At 33.5% G+C, this 21,745-nt stretch overlaps 2 protein-coding genes across 6 annotated transcripts in view; one reads left to right on the top strand and one right to left on the bottom strand.

Moving 5' to 3' along the window:
* LOC126859097 (syntaxin-1A) overlaps positions 1-12,139 on the top strand; it is a 72,229-nt gene extending 60,090 nt beyond the window's left edge. For 2 of the 5 annotated variants that reach the window (XR_007688756.1, XR_007688755.1), the window contains exons 9-11: positions 1-2,732; positions 3,385-3,765; positions 4,380-12,139. Coding sequence is in view for 1 of the 5 variants with exons in the window: in XM_050610054.1 (XP_050466011.1) it covers positions 3,672-3,752 (81 nt within the window). In the remaining 4 variants the exon portion in view is untranslated. The remainder of the gene's footprint in view (positions 2,733-3,384; positions 3,766-4,379) is intronic. The other 3 variants (XR_007688754.1, XR_007688753.1, XM_050610054.1) reach the window with 3 other exon arrangements.
* A 537-nt stretch (positions 12,140-12,676) lies between these two features.
* LOC126859095 (uncharacterized) lies at positions 12,677-15,177 on the bottom strand. Its single transcript, XM_050610051.1, has 7 exons — positions 15,017-15,177; positions 14,340-14,626; positions 14,115-14,234; positions 13,743-13,798; positions 13,580-13,658; positions 13,372-13,500; positions 12,677-13,166 (listed from the first exon to the last, which is right to left on the bottom strand). Exons 1-7 carry the CDS (start codon positions 15,099-15,101, stop codon positions 12,966-12,968), a joined length of 957 nt encoding a protein of 318 aa, XP_050466008.1. The 5' UTR covers positions 15,102-15,177; the 3' UTR covers positions 12,677-12,965.
* Between the last annotated feature and the right edge of the window lie 6,568 nt (positions 15,178-21,745).

Below are 21,745 nucleotides of genomic sequence, written 5' to 3'. Positions count from 1 at the left end.
AAATGTTTCCTGATAGCGATCTGCGTGACGATAGCGGTCATCATTCTGATTATCATTCTGGCCGCTAGTTTAAGTTAATTTAAGTGCGCACGCGACAATGCCGAGAAAAAAAAAATTAACGTATTGGCGGATTGAGTATAAGCGGGAAAACAAGGAAGATACAGAACAAAAATATTTCTTGACAGATACGAACACACGTATCTGTCATCTCTCGCTCTTGCCTCGTCCCTCCGTTTAAAGGGAATGGGTCAGGATCGTAACGGAGATAGTCTTGATCTTATCGATATTGATCTTCGTTTCGACGAGGAGATAATGCGGTACATTTTGTGAGTTCTCGCGAGACATCTCTCGTTATACATTTATTTATTATCGATTCTTAAATAAAATTCGTGCAGTTGTATGTTTATTTATTGTTACTTGTAAAACGCACATCGTCGATTACGATTTTACACATGCATACCGGTACTAATTGTAAGCAAATTATCGACCACATATACTGAGTATGACGGGTAATTAGAATCCTGCGGGTGTAGTAACTTCCCGGAAAATGTTTCATAAATGTCGTAATATTGTAAACAAGTCAGAAACGGTGAGGGCATACTGAGCTCGACTATACAAAGCCAAGAAACAATCACTTTATGAACGGAGATTCGTATAAGGAGTTCCCTTCATTGCGCTTCGGATACAACGGAAGGTGTACGATATAATATATTATGTTAATTTAAAAAAAACCGGTGCGAAAGTTTTGCAAAGCGGTAACTTTTAACATTCTCAAAATATGCTCGCGAGAGAAAGGCACATTAGATATTGTCTTTTTAAGGTATTATAGCGCACCATAAATTTGCATTAAATCTTAAAAACACGGAAAAATAACATCGAAAGAGACAAGAAAAGATTGGTCGAAGTGATCGGTGTTTTCTTTCCAGGGTGATTTGATCGATAAACTTTCCTTTGTATCCAGAGCGCATCACCATCGCACTGCCTTTTGTTATTTTTCTCCGTATTATTTTTGTCACTTCATCTTTCCTAGGTAGAGTGAATAATATAAACAACGGATAGCGCGATCAAGAATCATGCGCGACACATAAGACCAGAGACGCGCGCGCCCTTTCTCGAAAGTCGCCTTCGGGCAAAGTTCGCCGCCGATTTAACGGAAAGATTCTCAGTTACTCGAGTAGTGCGGCGATAACAAATTATTTAATTTTCCTTCTTATAATCATCAGAATATTGAGAATCGATTTGGACCATTGTCATCTGGAGAAAAAATTATCAGCACGATACTTAAGCTATGAATCATTCGACTTTTATTTAATTAACTTTATCTAAAATTATATCTTTCAATTTTTCTCTAAGAGAGAAAATCATAAGGACAATTGTGTGAATTTTCAGAAGGATTGCTATCTGCAGATATGGTTATATTGTAAAATTATCATATATGTATAAAAAAAAAATCTTAGTTAAAAAGATTAATATATATTAATATACATGTGTATTATTTGTCTGTTAAATTCTTTTCGAAATTAAATTTCTGCTGAAATCACTCGACACCTGGCTAAAAGAGTACACTTTAAAGTTTGTCTTGGATCATCATCGACTTATCGCATTATCAATCTTCGTTCTTGACAAAAATCGATATTGCACCGCTGTTTGTTGTCGCCGCCTTGATTCCATCTCATGGAATCGGCTGAATCGGCGACGTAACGGAGCTCACTTCCGGATTTGTCGTCCCAAAATTGATCGATTGTTTCTGAGCGAAATGCGACGGAGATGATCTCAACATCACCTCTCGTGCCGAGTGCTCTAGACTTCTAGCTAGACTGACAAGCGAAAGAGGGAGAGAGAGAAAGAGAAGAGGAAGAGAGAGTTCCGTTCTCTTTATCGAAACGCTAATCCGCGTGACGACGACGACGGCGACGTATCTCACGTGGTACACACGCTCCGATGAACAAATATCGATCGCCCGAACTCGAGTAATCACCGTCGTCGCAATGCAGACTGCACAACACAGATGCGGCGCGCGCATTGTACATATAAATAATTGCAATTTGTATAGAGCAGATAATAATAGTAATAATAATAATTATAATAATTAACGAATAGGTAATAAGAAAGAAAGAGGAAGAGTAACAATATTAATCATTAATGCCGATAGCGTAGTAGGAATTTTCTTCTCTCTTCGGATGTATTCAGCGTAGAAAAAAAAAAAAGAATAAAATTCTTATTGTTAGATAGGAGACGACGACATCATTTGCGACACGCCGCCTTTTTTTTCTGTCGTCTTTACTTGCCGCCTCGCAAAAAAAAAAAAAGAAGAAATAATAATTGTCCTTTATAAATAATAGAAAGTGCGCGAGTGAAACGAATCGTAAGAATAATTAGCACTGATTGTTTGAATTTGCGAGCTCAGCTCGCATAGGAAATGATAATAGAGTTGCGAAGATAAATAGAGAGAGGAGATATGATGAGATATTGAAAATAATATGGAAATACGGAGTTTTCGCGGCGCATTTTTTATAAGAGAAGAACAAGAACGATAGGCGAATATTCGATCGTTCGCAAGGCTCGATTCAGAGTAGATTCACCAAATGTAAATTGGACGGAACACTAAGCTTGATGCGGAGACAGAGAGAGGATAGGAATGTGAATCTAATTGAGAAAACACGGCTGAAATTGCACTGGGAGGAAGAGGCAACACCAAAGGAAGCGGGCGCTAATGACGAGAGTTAACAAAGGTTTGTATCTCCGCTTTTTTTTGACCACTGATTCCAATCTCTTTGATAACTTTCGACACCTCTCTTTTATTTCCTTGCTTTTATTTCATTACAAATATAAGGAAAGACGCATGAGATTCTTAATTATTTATATGTCACGAAATGTTTCTATTTTTTTCTGAAAACTAATTGTATTAATATCTAGTATTCTAATATAATTGATTTTATTTCTTTCCGCGCTTTTTCATCATCTCTGAATTTTTCAATCATTTTGAAAGCAAAAATTGGAGTAATTTTTTTCTAACAAAGATTCGATTGGGCATTTTTTTTTAACAAATTAAAATCCATTCAAAGACTGTTTATATATAGTTTAATAAAAAATAATATTGTCTTTAAAATTCTAAAATATATGTATTTAGTTCATAAAAATTTCTGGATTAAAGAAAAATTTACTACATATTTAAAGAATTTGTAAATGATAAAAAACATTATTCTGTATATTAAAGATTATGAAAGTAACGCGAACATATGACACAAAATTATAGTTATTTGTTTAATCAAGAATTACATTATGATTGCGATTGTTAATATAATTTAATTTTAACATAGACAGTTTCTCACTGTTCAGATGTAATTTCTGTCAAATAAATCACACACTCGTAATTTTTTGCAGGTCATCGCAATGTACGTCGTCCACACCAGTCACGAGCAAGATGCAATTTTTTTCAGGTGCTCTACAATAGATCGACAAGAACAATTGTAATGTATAGCATAGTAATAATAGCAATGGACAGAGGTATCAAGCACACAAGCGAGGTTGAGTTTGAAAAAGAAATAGTGAGAAAGAACGAGAGTGAGAGAGAATGATATACATAAATAGATTTAAGGGAAAGCGTCGAAAGAGAAAGTCTTGTAATTTATTATATTAAATTTTTATCGATCTGTTAACGCCGAGTGCAGAAGAAGATTATGATCATGATTTGTCTCGCCATATTGGGCGTTGTCGTCGCTACCACCATCGGCGGATACTTTGGACTGTGAACGCCAAAACCAGGTACGTGCCATCGTGTGACATTTGACATTTTATCATATCAGAAATGTTCAGACGATGATAAGAATATATATTGCTCTTTGTTGACGTCGCGGTTCAACAACGTAGCTATGATTATAATTTGATTGCCACGTGTCGAAATAATGTTATACGTATATGTTTCTCATAAGAGTTTAAGAGGCTGCATATTAAATTAAAGAATTAGATATATTTACTGTAGCTAAATACTGTAGAAAAATATTCTATTAATTAAAAGTTACAATTATTAAAAAAATAAATAATTGACTAAGAAAGAGAGAATTTAAGTTGTATATTTTATAATTATATTTTTAAAACTAATAGATTTTTTCTATGTCATTTTTTTTAAATTTCTTTTGGAATAAAAATAAAGTTTCTCATATATTAATCCTGGATTAATAATACACGAATAATATATTTTTTTATACAATTTAAATTTATTGCAATATATTCCAAGTACGCGAAAATTTTAGTCATTGTCAACAATAGCATTTCGAAACACCTTATCATTCTAAAGCTAATTTGACAAAATTTTCATGCAATGACAAACATTGTCATGATTTGCCATTGTATCCACTCAACACAATCTTTTTGTTCAGAGAAGTCCAAAGACAGCAGCATCGTGTACCTAATTCCGAACCGCCGGCAGTGTCAGCATTCACTCATATTACTCCGATATGTGAAGCTGATCGCCATTCGGACGAGAGGAGATCGTCATTATCAAAGGTGCCATCATCGGCGCGCTTCTATCGTAACATTCATCATCGCTAGAGCCTTCAATCTATCACGCACGCTCCCAAATTCAATGCGAAGGAAACTAAAGAGAGGAAGGATAATCGCCATCATCATTGTCGTCGTTGTCGTCGTCGTCGTCGTCGTCGTCGTCGTCGTCATCGTCGTCGTCGTCGTCGTCGTCGTCGTCGTCGTCGTCGTCGTCGTCGTCGTTGTCATCGTAGTTACGTTTGCGTCATCCTTGTCTCGAAAGTTTCCTCCGATAATATGTTAGTTGCGTTTGATTGAAAGAGTGCGAAAAGAAAAGACAGAGAGAGAAAGAGATAAACCAAAGAAACAGGTTTTGCTTGTTTTTGTATTAACTCGATCGACAATTTTTCCAATAGATTCGCCTTTAGCAGTCAATCCCAGTCCTTCTCTTCTACCCGCTATGTCACAACGAAGCTTAAGTTCTCTTTGTGTTCACGTCCTATCGGTCTTTTTTTCTTTCACCCTTTCTCCGCTGATTCTCTTTTCACGCAGCAAAAACGAGATAACAGGAGGCTTCGCGAATGGAACAGGCTCTGAGAAAACAGAGATGCCTCTGTCTCCCTAGAAAGGGAACCGTTGATCAGAGATACGCACGCATCGTTGATCAAGTGACATTTTCGATCGCTCCCCTTCCCCATTCCCATTCCGCGGATATCCTCGCCGATTGTCACGAAGACATGTCTGATATCATGAAATGCCGTTATCGCCGGAAACACGGTGGTGCGTCATCCTTCACGGTATCCGCCTCGTTGCAGCCCGAGCTCGACAACCAATGGTGTTTTTTTGTGTAACGCGAAGGTGACAAGTGGTACGTGCTGCTCGCTTTTCCCTCACCGAAAGTATCAGCGCACGAAAAAATGACGCAGGAAAAACCATTCTCCTTTACTGTGATTTGAACATTGGAAATTTTTGAACGAATGTCACTTCGGAGTCACATTCTGAAAACTTTTCGCTCGCCAATCCGATCTCTTATATCTGCTTATATACACGAGAGATAAACCGCTGACCAAAACATTTGTACACGCGATATCCAGATACTAGATCGTAATTTTCGCGCGCTAATAAGTCACGAGATTACGTTAATAGAGATTACTAAATAAATATAGTACTAATTTATATATTAATATTTAGGATAATTTCTAGCGATTTCTATGGTACTGTTCCAAGCTTTAAATAAATTTTTGTAAACTCTTTTCTTCAGATAGAAAAAAATTTAGCGCGGGTAAACCGTTTTTATCAAAAAGAAAAAACAGCGGATATTACTCAAGCACGACAATTAGCACATCTGCTAATTGTTATTAAATATCTCGACCAGCGGTTTAACCCTCGGCTTAAACATATCACGCTTACTTTGAGCAACGTTTTCGACATCTCTACACTACACCTCTCTGTATCTGGACGATCGTGAGAAATCGGCTAGGTGATGTTTCTCCACCACAGAAAGCAACGGATCACGAAGTGTCAAATTTATTGCTCGAGAAGCGCCGTAGCTTAGGGTAGATTGCACTAGTATTGGTTAACCACGATTCGTGAAATTCTTTTTTCACGCACGTAAAAGACAGCAATGCATTTAATAATGTACAGTTAGAGGCTTTAGAGAGTCTATATAATGTAATTAATTAAGCATTCCTTCTCTTTTTACACTTCTCTTATTACTCGCCAATCAGATATTAGTTAACCAATATTGCTGGTGCAACCAGCCCTCGATTTATTTACGATGATAAAGATATCGACATGTGAGCAATGTGATTTTTATAACGGGTAATTTAATAGAGATAAAAAAAAGATACGTTACATACATTCTCGTTTATAATAATAACGGCTCATACGAGAAGGCATTTCGACCAATAGGTGTTCAGTGAAAGAAACAATCAATTCTTCCAGTATTTCTATTTAGCTGTAATTAGCGGAATATCAATCGCGATATAGCGAGGTGTAGATAAAGTAATTGTGTCTTTCTATGGGCATGACGCGAGACGGTCTTTTTTCCTTTCAGAATGTGACTGAAAGAAGCGACAACGATTGTCCAAGCGCGCGTCACAAATATTGAAAGTAGACTTAATTGCGCTTATAGATATATAGATTCGTTTCGCTTCTAGTCGATTTATTAATTTTTTTCACCGAATCGATAGATTTACGATCTTCGTGTTGCACAATACGCCATTAACTATTGGGTGCGACGATCATAATAGATCTTCGATCGCAATTCGCGCGCCTTGAATGACAGTTGTTTCGCGTCTTCTGTAATCTCGATGAACCCTCGGCAAAATTAATATCCTGTCCATTATTTCCTCGAACATTCGATAAGTATAGTTTCTCTATTTCGCAAGTTTTAGAAATTTGCACGATTGTACAGATGATTGATTTAATTTTAAAAATTTACAACCAATAGAAATTATTTGTAATCTCACTTTTCGTCAATTTTACATATTTTTTCTTTTGCTATTTAACATGTGGATCTTGAAACCGCGCAGACTATTTTTCGTTGCTTTGCGAGATCAACGTTGTGTATAAAATATTACGAGGTATATAATATAATTTATAATATTTTTTTTCTATGCAATTTTCTCAAAATTTGTCTCAAATTATATAAGGGTTCTCGAAATCGAATGTGCGAAAAATGTATCATCGTCGAGACGATTAACCCCAAGGACAAAGCAAGAAAAGATATGATAAATGGAGAAGGTAACAAATAGTGAAAGATAGTGCGACTGTACGTATATGTGTGTGTATGTTGTGTGTGTACGTGTGAGTGTGTGTGAAAGAGAGAGAGAGAGAGAGAGAGAGAGACATAAAGGAGCCATTAAGCTGCAGCAATAATATAATATATAGGTGTGTTATGGAAAAATAATTAAAAGATATAATCTCATTGGGGCGGAATGAGTAGGAATGAGTTCAATGCGATGAACGATATTGTATGTACACGGCATGTATACATATATACATATTAAAAAATATATATATAGCTAGATAGATAGATAGAGAGAAAAAGGAAGAAATGTCATGTGATCGAGGAGAGAGAAAAACAATATTAATAACGACAATTATATCGGCAGCCTATTATATGTATTGCTCCTCGATAGATTAATGTATCGGGTGTTGGCGGCGTTAATGTTAATGTTTTGTTGAGTATATTATAATTATTACGAACGTTGAGGTGCATACATTCTAGAAAAGATTATGGGTTGATGTTTAAAGCAAAGAGGAAGAAGTAGAAAATGAAGAGAGAATGAGATATAACGGAGATGAACGATTACGATTTATGCAACGCACGTTTTAAATCATGCGTCGCTGTAATAATTAACATTAAATAATAATTAAGAAAATATTAAGATCACACCTTGCATTGTACAGAAAGCATTATAATAATTGTTAGTTTAGGTAGAGAGCAAGCATTACGATCTACTTATCTAATTATAATCCACAATACGACTAAGATGACTAAAATTTAATCGCGTAATCCCTCTGTCACGAGTTACGACGGTCGTCGATATATACATATATATATATATATATATAGATACACTATTCTCTCTGATATATTTATTATCTGGTTAATCAATGGATTTCGTTGAAGAGAGGATGTCTTTGCATTTGTTTGTATCGTTGAAAAGTTTCACGTTACTCACAAGAAAAGAAGGAAAGATCCTCTTTCAGTCAAGTTGGGGAAAATATAGAAGCTATGTATAAAAATCGCGCGGACGCGAAAGCGTGCCCTTCTTGTTTCAAGCTACAATTCCACCTCTTTCGCGTTATATTTTCCTTGCGCTTCATCGAATCGCCTAACTTATTATTAGCTTAACCGCGTGAAATCACACACGAGAAAGAAACATTTTTTTTTTTCTTATCCTTTTCTATCATTTAATCCTAATAGATTTTTAGCGCGGTCCTATCTCTCTTGCATGTGATTGCTTTATTTTATAAATCATATATCATTTTTCCGTAACAGATCGTCGTGACGAGAAGTCTGTTTTTTTCCGAACTACTCGGTATAAATCCCACTAAATCCGCAACACGGACGTATCTCCTCCGACGCGCAATCTCGTATCTCGTAACATTAGCTTTATAGCGAACTCTTCGTGGTAGGAATTGAATAAACCTATCGTCGTCAATTTCTTATTACTAGATGAAAGGAAGGAAAGAGATTCTATACGAGTAACATTGTAGTCTTATCGGTGCACAACAACCGATTGTACGTTTAAACGAATCTGGCCTAAAGATGTAAAGGAACATTGTTCGCGCCTCTACGTTATTATTGATCAATTGATCGATATTATCTCGTCTACCTTTGTCATTCGGGATCATCCGAATTTTTCAAATCAAAGTCGGACGTCCCGACGTCTATCCCAATCTCGTTTAGTCTTTTCGACTTCAATCGCTTTTGATCTCGCTCGTTTTAGCATTCAGAATCCTTTCATTTCGCGCTCGCGATTTCGTCGTCGCGTCACATCGTCAGTTGAGACGCAAGAAAGCAAAAAATGGAGCAGGCGAACCCCGCAGTATTGGCAGAGTTCTGTCCTTCGTATTCTAGGATCGTGACATTGGTCGGCTTTTAACGTCGCGAATGTACGAAACGTTCCGCGTTTCGCGTACATTTTTCTCGCGAGCATCACAATTAGGTAGCTAATCGCGGAAGTTAACTCGTCTTCCTTCCTAAGAATCTCTATGTCCCGAGAGCGTAAGCTGCTTGCTCGTGTCGACGTATGAGCTATGAGAAACATAACGAACATAATAAGCCCGATCACACAATTTTCGTGTTCTCGATTATATTTATTCGTCGCGATTAGCTAGAGTTATATATACGCGGGAATTCAGGTAGAAAGAAAGAAAGAAAGAGAAAGAGGAAGGGAAGAAACTGGAAGGACATCGTTTAATCATTAAATAAGCTATTTTATTGCATTTGTACGTAGAATAGGATAGAAAAAGATTGCAGATCGATCCAAGAATCTTCGAACACGCGATCCATTTGCGGATGTATTATAGACACACGCGCGGAAGTGGAAGAGAAAGAAGGTAGATATTGACACGTGTGATCAAAATGGATCGATCTGAACATCCGTGAACACGTGGATTGATGTCATGTCGGTGCAATTATTAAATACGAAACAGGCTACTTTAATAACCTTATGAGTGTCAATTCCAATTTCAAGTGTAAATCGTAATTTTGCGAGAGAGTTTTAAGAGAAAAGAACAAAAATAAATGAAAAACAAAGAGTTGATACGGCGTCAAACGATGAAGGGAGGAGAAGAATCTTAAACGATTTTAACATAAAAAATAAGAGTCGCGCGCGCGAAATTCCGATGACGCGCGGCAAAGTGAGATTATTGATAAACTTAATTTATCGAAACTGAAAAAAAAAAATATTAGGAACGAAAGGGAGAGAGAGAATGTGTGTGCGAAAGAAAGAGCGAACGAGAAGTATATATATATGTTAAAAAAAAAAACGAAAATAAAAATCGTAGCATGTGCAGGAGAGTAAGAGAGAGAGAGAGAGAGAGAGAGAGAGAGAGAGAGAGAGATAATGGATACTTTTTATCATAGATATTTCATATAGACGAGAAATCATAAAAATAATAAAAAAAGCATATTGTATTAACAAGAATACTTACTGAAGGCAACTCTAAGTCAACGGTGTTTTTTCTGCCTATAACGTATAACCAGCATCTTGCGTTCGCTTTTGTGAGCGAGCGTATAACTTCTTTCTCCATGTAGAAGAAACTCTAAATACTGAATGAAAAGCCGAGAGAAGGAGCAAAGCAAAGCAGACGCGTCGATAAAATCAGGCATCCTTGCGTTCTTGTCTCTAATTAACGATTATCTACTATTACTACTATTACTATTATCATCTATTATATTATCATCATCATCATTGACACTGTACAAAGATGGCAATAATTTTAAGAGATTCCTCCCCTGAAACACATCCTTTCTCGTGTAATCATACATTCGCTCGAGAACGAGCGAGATGGAACGACTCCGTTTCGTTTCGTTGCTCCGAATGAACCTGCCCTTCCGGCCCTATAGCCAGGATAAACCCTACGAGTCGGAGAGAATAAGGCCAACGACATCCGACCAACAGAAAATGTCCAAGAAATGTCCGGAAGGCTTGTTGATACGCGAATGATTCGTGCTGTATTCAGTTTTTTCTTACGCGATTACACATTAATTGTTCAGTAAACAGAAAGAATTGGAATCTAAAAAGATACAAAATAAGAAGCAATAAAAATAAAATTAAACAGAATATATATAAGAAATATATTTAATTTACTGTAGAAAGAAAGAGCAAGTTTTTGTTTTATTTAAAAATCTATTTCATCAATTGATCGTGTTTGAAAATATCATCAAATTTAAAAAAAAAAGATAGGTTTTTGCAAAGGGAAATAATTATTTGATAAGGAAGAACGGTGCAATTTTATCGACATGTTTATATATTATTGTGATTTCATTGAACGATAGTGCAAATTATCAGTTTACATATAAATAATAATTTTATTTTGTTTATTTTTTTAATTTTTCCAAGCTGGTAGGATATATAAATAGATTATTCACATTCAAATTATATATATGATCTTAAAGAATTTTTTTTTCACGCGACTATTCAAAATTAAAAAACAATTTAATCAATTAAAATTATTTTTATACAAATTTCATCAAATTTAAAGTAGCATCTCGGTTAATTTTGATCTAACTAATTATTTATATCTGTTTTCGGCACTATAATTAGAGAGGAAGAACCGCAATGATCGATTAGATCAGATATAAAATTGAAGTTGGTAAAAATCGGTATTTCTTGGACTTTTGGGTTGTTCAGGTGCAGCGGCGATAAATTCAGTAGTGATAATATGTGATCAAGTGAATGTGTGCCCTTTCGTCGTGTAATCAAGCACAAAGGAAAAATCTCTGTGAGCGGCAGGCCTCTAACCGTGCGTTCGGTGAAAAATTTCAACTGCTTTCGGGAACATCTACATCTGTGAAAAACTAATCTCTCGTACGCTTATTGCTTCTGAAATACGGTTTTTGCGATGAATAGAACTAGTATCGTTTTTATTATTTTACCGTGTGTACGGCAATTTCACAAATGATATAAAAGAAAATTTATTGCAAAAAAATCTCCGATGTGCCGAATACAGTTGGAAATCGCCGGAGCGTCACGAAGAATAAATTAGAAAAATAAAAGAAAATTGTTTCGATCGGACACGAAGCGGCGATTCGTATCAAAAAGAGCAATTTCTGACCTCAAAGTTGCGAGCTCAAAAGATCGAATAATAATATTGAATATAATATCAAAGAGAATTTATATTGTGTGTACGAAGAAATGAAATATGAAAAACAATTTTAAAAATAAGACACCTGAAAGAAATTGAGACATCTAAAAAAAATTAATACATCTAAAGTATTTAAAAAAATGGACGCTTAAAAGATTATGGAAAATTGGATGATCTTAAAAATTAAACCATCTAAAATATAAAGAGATTGCCTTATTCTGGAAATAATTCTCTGATATGATTGATTCTTGCGGGCAAATTAATCAATTTTTAATTTTTGAGACATGACTTCTCCGCTCTTTTCGACGCGAATCGTCAGCTTTCATTCGTGTCACGCTTGAAAAACATCGACAATGTAAGAATAATGATTCTCGACATTCACACATACTTTCGCTAAAGCGACAAAGAAACAAGGAGAAGCCAAGTTTACTATATAACTATATTCTTTTACGTTATAACAATTGAGTAGTCGGGTAGCATATTTTGCATTATCGATAACAACAGTAGCGTGTCACACTTGTCTTAATCCCTAATTTTATATATCATTGGAGATAAGTAATCTGCAAAAATAAAAATTATAATCAGCACTGCAGTGAAGTTACTATACATCTGTAGATAAGCGGTCCGCAAGGAAAATTCGAAAAACCGACACGATGTTCAATGTATTTAATGATCTTCTCGAAGGATGAAGAATATATGAATATATGGGGAATAAAAGAAAAAAAGGAGCGTTATAAGTTTTTTGAAACCTTTCCTCCAATCTCCTCTACAAATGCAAGGTGCATAAAGGTAAAAGAAACGCAATTGTAAAAAATGGAAGGACTCGTATTTGTATATATATATATATATATATATATATATATATATATATATATATATATGAGTTCATTTGTTATTATTCCATATACTTCCTATAAGATATCGTATATTATATATGTATATATTATATAGGGAAGTTCACTTACTCTAAGTAATCAAAATATTGCAAATAAATATTTTTCACACATCTAACTAAATATTATATATAATGGAAAACAGACGATGACTATTTGAGTAGTCAATAAAATAATATGTACAAAATATAACAGAAATTACATACTAATTACGAGCTTGGAAATATAAGAAATATCATTGTGTTACATATATAATACATTTACTTATATATTAGGACAAAGCACGGAATCCGTTGTATCCGATACTATGTCTGATTGACTGAGTAATCCGTCCTCAAATTGACCATCTTCCGCGATCCGCCATTCTGGAGCCTTAAGAGCCATTTTCCGTATAAAATGAGTTACTAGTTTAGGATCTACATAAGACATAGTCAATCTGCAGCCCCAGGATAGAAGCGCTAAAGGCTGTAAAACATAGAATAGATGGAATACCTAAACTTTTAAGAATAATATATATTATAATTAAGAAATGATAGCATTGAGAAAAATGAAACAATATAAATTCAATCATATATAAAAATAAATAAATTATTGTTAATTAGGGATGTCTCGATGAGAAAAATTGGAAAAGAATGTTAAAAAGAAACTATTAAAGCAGTTCTATACTTACACGTTCCTCGTCTAGGTAACTGTATGGTGTGATAATATGTCGCCAGAGACACTTATTAACCAGATTTTTCAAACGTTCTACTTCCAGTGGATTCGCGCATGGATGATATAACATGACGATCGCTCCATGCTGTTAATAGAATAAAATAGGATAAACAAACGTAAATAATGATACCAAATTCATATGTAATACATTATGAAGATATTACCTCAAGATTATGTAACCATCTCTGTTTTGGCAAAAATTTGTATTCTCCATAAATTGGCCATAAAGGTCTATGTGGACCACTACAAATCGTATATGAATATTGTTAGGATATATAGATGATAATGATGTTTATAAGTAACCATAAGAAAATAATATTTACTTACTAAATAGGAATATCGTCGTCATATTCGATTTTTTGGTTCATACATTTGTGAGGAGCCTAAAAAAATGCTTTGATCAAAATTCATATTATAATAGTAAATTTTAATAAATGTACTAGTGCACATTGAAATCCGTCATATACAATACCATAAATAATTAAAACAGTAAAATAATTTATTGTTATTGTTATTCAATATAAATAACGATAATAATAACGTGTGATATTAATATTATTTTACGGTTTTAATTACTTTTATTGTTATAAATTTGTATACGACAGTCTTCAATGTGCAGCGGCGTGCACTAGAGATTTCAACCAAATTCGCTATAAATATAACATTAGTACATCATATAATAGTCTAAAATAATTTTACCTTATACATCTTTGGAATGTTTTCACAGTAGATCTTTGGAGAAATATTGCTTGGTGTGATCTTATGACCATAACATGTATATTCTGCTGGAGTATGATCCCAATCGATAGTTAAGTTTGTCTGAAATTTTTATTGTTACTAAAATACACACGTTATATAATTCAATTAAAAATATTCAGGTGCTGTTTCAATATGGACAATATCTATATGATTAAAAATAATAACCTTAGCATCGTCACATTCTGGTGATACATGGCCCATGTACATCTCGTGAGGAAATTCTGTGATAGATTCATATTCATATAATCGTTTGTTCTTCAATATTTTAGGTGGTGGTGTTCCATCATCAGGTCTATCAGGCATCCAACGTCCAGTCCAATTCTCAAGATCATTGTCAATATTTCTACGATTTTCCTTGTTATAACCTTGTTCTTTTTGTTTATAACCACGATGAAATATATCTATTAGCAATTGCATAAGATTCACATTCTGTTCCTCAAGTACATTATTATCTGCAAAACATTTGAGCAATCATGACAAAGAAATTGAATAATTCGATTTATTATTTAAAAAACAAATAAATTAACTAGCAAAATTTTCGAAAAAAATATAAGAGCTTAGCATTCTTTAAATATAAGGATTAAATTATTTCTTAATGCTAGACATTATTTTTACTGAAAAAGAAACGCTTTTCATACAAGGTTTCAAAAATTTATAATTATTTTAATTTTTATTGTTTATTTTATTGGGACAACATTCATCAAAATGTGCATGTTTGACTGGAGAGTTATAGAAGGACGCTGGACAAGCTGTCAGCTGTCAGCTGTCATTCCTTACTTTAGGTTAGAAAGGCCAAAAAATACTATTAAAAATATAGATTTATTAAAAGTTTTTTACAATACCGTTATATTTGTATGGATACGTATCCACAAAGCTCGCCGTAACAAAAATGCAAATCACGAAACTGAAAATCAATCGAATCATCATGATTTTATTATATGATTCGCCGCAAAGACCGTGATTTTACTTGTAGCAAATCAACTGTGTGCCATGCGCGAAGAGAAAGCGGAAAGTGCCTATATCTATACATGCATCTAAAGATATAGGTTGCGTTCCGTTTCACGCATAGAGCGCATAGATCGCTTGGAAATCTATAATATATGTTACGTAAACTATAGATTTTCATGCGCTCAATGCATGAAACGGATCGCATCCCTAGTCATCTACTATGTATTTCAAAGATGATGGATTCTCGAAAAGAACATGTATGGAAGAGGTAAATTTATATCTGTAAGATTATGTCATTATAAGTATATATAATCTGTAAGATTATATATACATATAATGACATAACATATACGAGTGAGAATATTTATTTTCTAAGAAATTATTATTTATTTAACTGTATTTAAGAATGAAAAAGGTGGACGCAATAATCTTTAATCAATATGGCATCATTTGACATATAATAATGTGAAAGATAAATATTTTAATTATTTAAAGCAGTTTATTCGTACAAAATTCGATTTTCTCATTAAAAGTAATATGTATATCAATAAGAAAATTCGCAATTAAATCAAAAATTAATATCGTACATTTTGCGGCGTTATCAATACGTATGTAATCGAACAATATCCATGAAAATGTATTTAAACAGTCAAGAATCCATGATATTTACAAGCGAAAAATGCCAAGTACGGTGAGTGGCTTCGGACATTGTCGTGGACAATGTAATGCTACGTCTCGTCATTAGCGTAGCGCGTATCGTGTTGTAATTTGATTAATTAACTCGGCGCGCCGTTCAATAGTGTTGCATCAACCTTGCTTCCTGACAGTTCGCTCTTTCCGATAGTTGTTTCATTTAACTACATTTACCATCTAATCAAATGGCGAAGTCACTTGTTCGTTGTACTATCAAGCATCGTTTAAATCTTTTCTCACAATTATTTATATTTAGAATGTGTGTTTTGCGTTAACAGATTGTTCTTGTTATTGTTATATTGTTATTACAGTTTAAAGTTTTTCTCCTAATATCTTTATACTTTGTCGATATATATTTATAGCATATTAATTTTTTAATTCTTATTCTGTCAACTTTTTCCTTATGTATTAATTTTACACAGAACTATTTATATAAAATTATTATACGTACGTACATAGATAGCTTTATTTTTTTTTTAACTTATACATATCGCATTTTATACAAAGCTGTTTAGGAATTTGTTTTAAAAAGCAATTTCTAAGATTATTTCAATACTTCTTATCAGAAATGTTTAATAAATGTGTGTTGCACTTGGATATAAATATGGAATATATGTATGTACATGTGTGTTTTATGTTATAATATTTGCATAATTGGTATTTAAATGCTGCGCTAGAACTGTATCGTGGGTGTGCAGATTTGCTTAATATTCAACTTTATAGGCGCCAAAATTGAACGGCAAAACACATTCATTAATGCAGTTTAGAATATTATGAGTCGTCCGGTCTCATAATGCATCGCTACTACATCACTAAATGTCGCGCGCTATTAATCGCCGGGGCGACGTAATAATGTTATTGCACGTAGCCTCATTTTCGATATCCGAATATCCATGAGAGAATGAAATTCACGATAATACCTACGCATGTGCAGTTTAGCTGCAGATGAAATTGTGCGAAACGACCTTGGCGTTCGCAGAAGCCGAGGTCGCAAAGTTTACGCGTTTACGCGACAACGAGTTTTATTTACGTATGCAATAAATAGAGACATGTTATTACACGATTAAAAAACAACTGTTTTCCATGAATAAATAAATAATTCTTTTCTAAATAGAGAAGATCAATCTCATTTTTTTTTTAGAAAATCAGCAATTGTTTTATACGTTTAACAATAAAAAGTAAATTTTCTGAATTTTTTTTCACTTATTAATAATTTGCAGAAAGACATTGTTATGCTGTAATAGGGAAATAATCGAATTATTTTTTTATGTCTTTATATTTATAAAAAGAGAAAGATGAAACTTTTAATATAGGTTGAAGAAAAATTTATTTGACATATACATATTATATTAAAAAATTTATTATTTTTTTTTTCTTATATTTAAAATTTTGACAAATTTTTCTGCAAGTTAGAACACAGTGTAATTAGTAACCAATGTTGTATATATAGGAGAGAAATAACATTTTAATTGGTCCTCGTAGGGATATTTAGCCCAAACGTGATACAGATAAAAATACTGAAAGGTGGCGGATAAAAGCGAGAAGAAGATATTGGATGATAGCTCCAGAGGGACAAAGTGACTGAGTCGGAGCTTAACTCAAAGCACTTCCAATGTGCCACGCAGGAGCTATTATACGAACAACACTTTTCCTCCTCAAGATTTCAACAACCATGGTGACCATGGGAAGGTTGGCGAGTCCGCCGGATAATCATGTCTACATCCGAGGTAAGTAATTAGGAGAAAACGATTTTCGGCAAACGATGATTTGATGTATGAAGAATAATATCTTTGTGATAGATCGTCACGAGATATTTCGCTGTATATATAAAAAAAAAATTTTAAACGTAAAAATAATTTAGAGAGCTCATACTCGAACTGTCTCTCTTCAAAGATTTATAATATAGCATAAAATAAGTGATTTATGTACTGCTCAAGGTACAAACCTTTATACAGGTCTTAGAGAAATCATGAAATGTTTAATTATAAAAATAATTAATATAAAATGTATTAAAAAATTGCGATGTATATAATATAGTTTTCCTAAAATCTCTAAGTAGATCATTATTAATTTTTTTAATTACATTGCGAGTTTTTATGGACATTCCGCAATAATGAAATGATACACAAAATATATTTTTTGTTACTTTCGTATTATACGGATAATTACTTAGCTAGCCTTTATGTAATACCGGATTAGTCTCTTTTCGATATACAATCTTATCGAACGTTTATCGAGCAGTTGAAGAGGAGGCCATTACGTAGAATCGCTCATAAAATTTTTTTTATGATTATATTTTATCGACCTTTTTGAAGAAAGTATCGAATTTCTGTTTGAAATTTTTTTTAACTCAACATTTAAAGAATTTTTTTGGAAAAGCGATTAAATATTGAATTTATAATATTGTAAGAAGATTATCTATTTTATATATTAAATCTACCATATGTATTTATCAGTTTTAATATCATTGGTTTTATATTCAGCAAAAGTTATAAATTTATATAAAAGTTAACAAATTTTAACATCTGCCCCATTTAAAATTTAATTCAATTCCAACTTTTTAGCAATAGAGAGAGAGAGAGAGAAAGAGTCTAATATTTAATTACAAATATCTTATAAATTTTAATTTTTACAACACAATTTTTGAGGGAAATTAAAAATTCCAATATAAAGTTATGAATAAAATAAAATTTTTTTCACAATGTTATATATTGTAGCAGGTAAAATACGTTAAAGAGACAGCTTTTTCTTACAACTTTAATTGGAAGTTACTCAAAATCATTACACAATAATATATTTTGGAAAATTATATTCAATTGTAAATAACTACAAGAAATTAAGGCTTTCTTTCCTTTGACAAGGAAGGTTAATTTTTGTTAAATTGTGTGTGTGTTATCAGATCCATTGAGCGATCGATTCATCGTGTCGGTCGCGACGCGCATCAGCATCACTTTTATCAGATAGATAGTGGAAGCAAAGTACGGCTAAGCTGCCGGCGGTACGCCCACCTAGAAGGTAAATGAAAGATCAGCCCGAGCGCAAACACACACACACACACACACACAGTGACTCGAGTGGCTATATCCGCTACTCGAGAGCCGGAATGTCGCCCAAAGTGATGATATCCCGGTACGTGCGTACGTCCAGAAAAGAGTAAAAAAAAACAACGGAGAATGGTCAATAGCGCGATTCTTGTTTTGAGAAACACCGCGTATAGATTACCGTAGTGAGAGAGGCAGAAATAAAAATCCCAGAAAAACTTAACTCTCTCTAAACAATATCGTATGCCCTTGTTCCGAAAAAAAGGTCCGGGAAAAACAATTCTTTTTCTTTGTCTCGCGTATAATCATATCTCTTCTCATAAATAGTATCTTGATGTATCCTTGGTCTTGGATATATAGAATCTCTACTTAAAAGGAGAAAAATTTTCCGGAAATATAGCATTCACTGCACTTTTTATGTTAAATTTCCATTTACGGGAATTAATATTTAAGTATATTGCACTGGCCTAGGTGATCTCGCTTAGATTTTTTAAGAAGTGGAAAGACGAGAAAAGGAAGAAAAGAAGAGAGAGAAAAAAGAGTTAATCTTCATAAATGCATAACTCTTGAGTTTTCTTTTCTGAGAATATCAGGCATAACTTTCATTGTCATTATTCTCAAGCTGCTTTACGATTGACATTATTGTTTATTAACTTTTGTAGTCAGAGTCTACGCGTTCATAAAGTGCTTTTGTATAATAGATATAAAATGTATGCATCGCGCAAATCTTCATTTCCGGTTACCCACGTAAGTTGCTTGCAAATATTTTGTCCTATACGGCATTAAAGAATTTAGCTATTTCTAATTTAAGAATTTTTAAGTCATAAAATATGTATATAATACATAAAAAATGGGAATTGTAAAAATATTTGTTTAATATATATCTTTAATAAAAAAAAGACTTTAATGGCTGAAAGCGAATCAACTTCAAATACTTTACGTCTCTCTCTCTCTCTCTCTCCATTTATCGTTTATTAATCGCTCTTTTATTATTATTTCCATTTTTAATTAGTACACACATATATGTCGTCATTTTTTTCTTTAAATAATTTTCTTTTTACGCTTTTAAGAGTGATATAATAAGTAACTTTCAGCAATAAAAGCAAAATTGATGAGAATACTAATGTATTGTGTTCAATTTTTTGTTAAAGTAGTTTTTACGATTCTATAAAATGCGATCCTGAAATTATGGGAGTGAAATAATATGTATCAAACTTTTTTATTTTCATCAACTTATAATGTCGTTTTGATTATTTAACTAGTTCAATTTAAAACTTTAAAAGATATATATTATCTGTTGAATTTTTTAAAACTATTTTATCTAATTTACTGAAATGAGAAAAAGAGAAGAATCCGTCAAATGTGTAGGGCGAGCAAAGCGAGAATATAACTTTTGTTCATCGACTCATCTTTGAAAAAATATAGGTATATGTATTCTCTCTCTCTCTCTCTCTCTCTCTCTCTCTCTCTCTCTCTTTGCATCCCTCTTCTCCATATGTTTCCTGTATGATCACATGCGGTTAGAGAGCAGAATAAAGATGCATGCATCGACATCGAGCGATGGTGACAGCCAATATTGTCGAGGCAAGAGGGCAAACAGCGTTCGAGTGTTTGCTCCTGGAAACCGTTAACGCTCTCCAAGCGGGGTTTTAACCATGCTCGATCGACCGACGAATGCACGCGTAATTTATACGATGTGTTGACGACAGAGAGAGACCGTGGGGCAGTCGGCCCGGAATAAATCCCCTATAAAATTTGAAAAATTGCGTTGCGTACGCGATAACATGAAAGATGGCTTCGTATGTGCGCGATAAGCGGATCACGCGCGTTTACTTTGTCATTTTTAATTCTCCATTGTTATATAAGCTCTCTTGCGTCCGAGAGAAATTATTTAAATTATTTCAGATACAATACGCTATGCAAATCGCGCCAAAAGAATTTTACGAAATTAAAAAATTAATTCAAAAGAGGATACTTATTCACATCCCAATGTGAATAAAAACAATTAAAATTTAAATTCTGATCTTATTTATCGATTACATGTTATTTAGTTTTTTTTTTTTTTTTTTAATTATTTTATACAGGCTTTTCGTATTCTTGTCTTCTCACTGTTAATCTATAACTTTTCTCAATTATTTTTTTTTCGATAAGATCTGATGAAAATTGACAAAGTTTTGTTAAAATGTTCGAACTAAATGGAGATAAGATTTTACTTCTTTATTCTCAACAATGAGACTTATTTCTCGATAAGTTTACTTCTCAATGTGACGTATAACTCCAACAATATTATACATGTGTACACAATAGTTTCATATCCAAAGTAATTAATACGAAATAAACAAAGGGAGGCTTAGTCGATAATTAATTGCATTTCTTTTGAGAACCAATATACTGTTACCCTTTCTCAGGAATGTTTTCCTCGTACGTGAGGTTTGTCGTTAAGTGGCACATCATGCTGTTGTAACGACAAAGCGACGTACATGTACGTACCTAATGAGATTAGGGGCGCATTCGGGCCCGTTGGCTTTCAAGATTTAGCTCTGACCGAATCTTGCTCGAGTGTGCAATATTGGTTTTTCGTGTACGCAGTCTGCGATGCGTAACTGATATGAACACCCGCCGGTTCAGGCAGCTCGTCGTTTTTATGGATATAGCTTGTATTTTTTTTTTTTTTGCGGCGTTTATAAGCGTGTAATACATGGAACTTTTAAAAGAGTACAAGCTGGATCCGTCTTAAAACGCTCGGGCGCCGAAACGAGATTTAGCGGCTCCTAAATAGGGAGAGAAGCTGAGAAAAAACAAGGCCAGTTCTGTTCGTGAAAGAGAAAGAGAGAGAGAGAGAAAGAGAAAATAAAAAGTGGTCTAAATAAAATTAAAAAAAAAAATGCA

This window comes from Cataglyphis hispanica, chromosome 2 (assembly GCF_021464435.1).
Source record: "Cataglyphis hispanica isolate Lineage 1 chromosome 2, ULB_Chis1_1.0, whole genome shotgun sequence".
NCBI lineage: Eukaryota > Metazoa > Arthropoda > Insecta > Hymenoptera > Formicidae > Cataglyphis > Cataglyphis hispanica.
The sequence above is the reverse complement of the archived record's forward strand: the minus strand, read 5'-3'. Positions and strand labels throughout refer to the sequence as shown.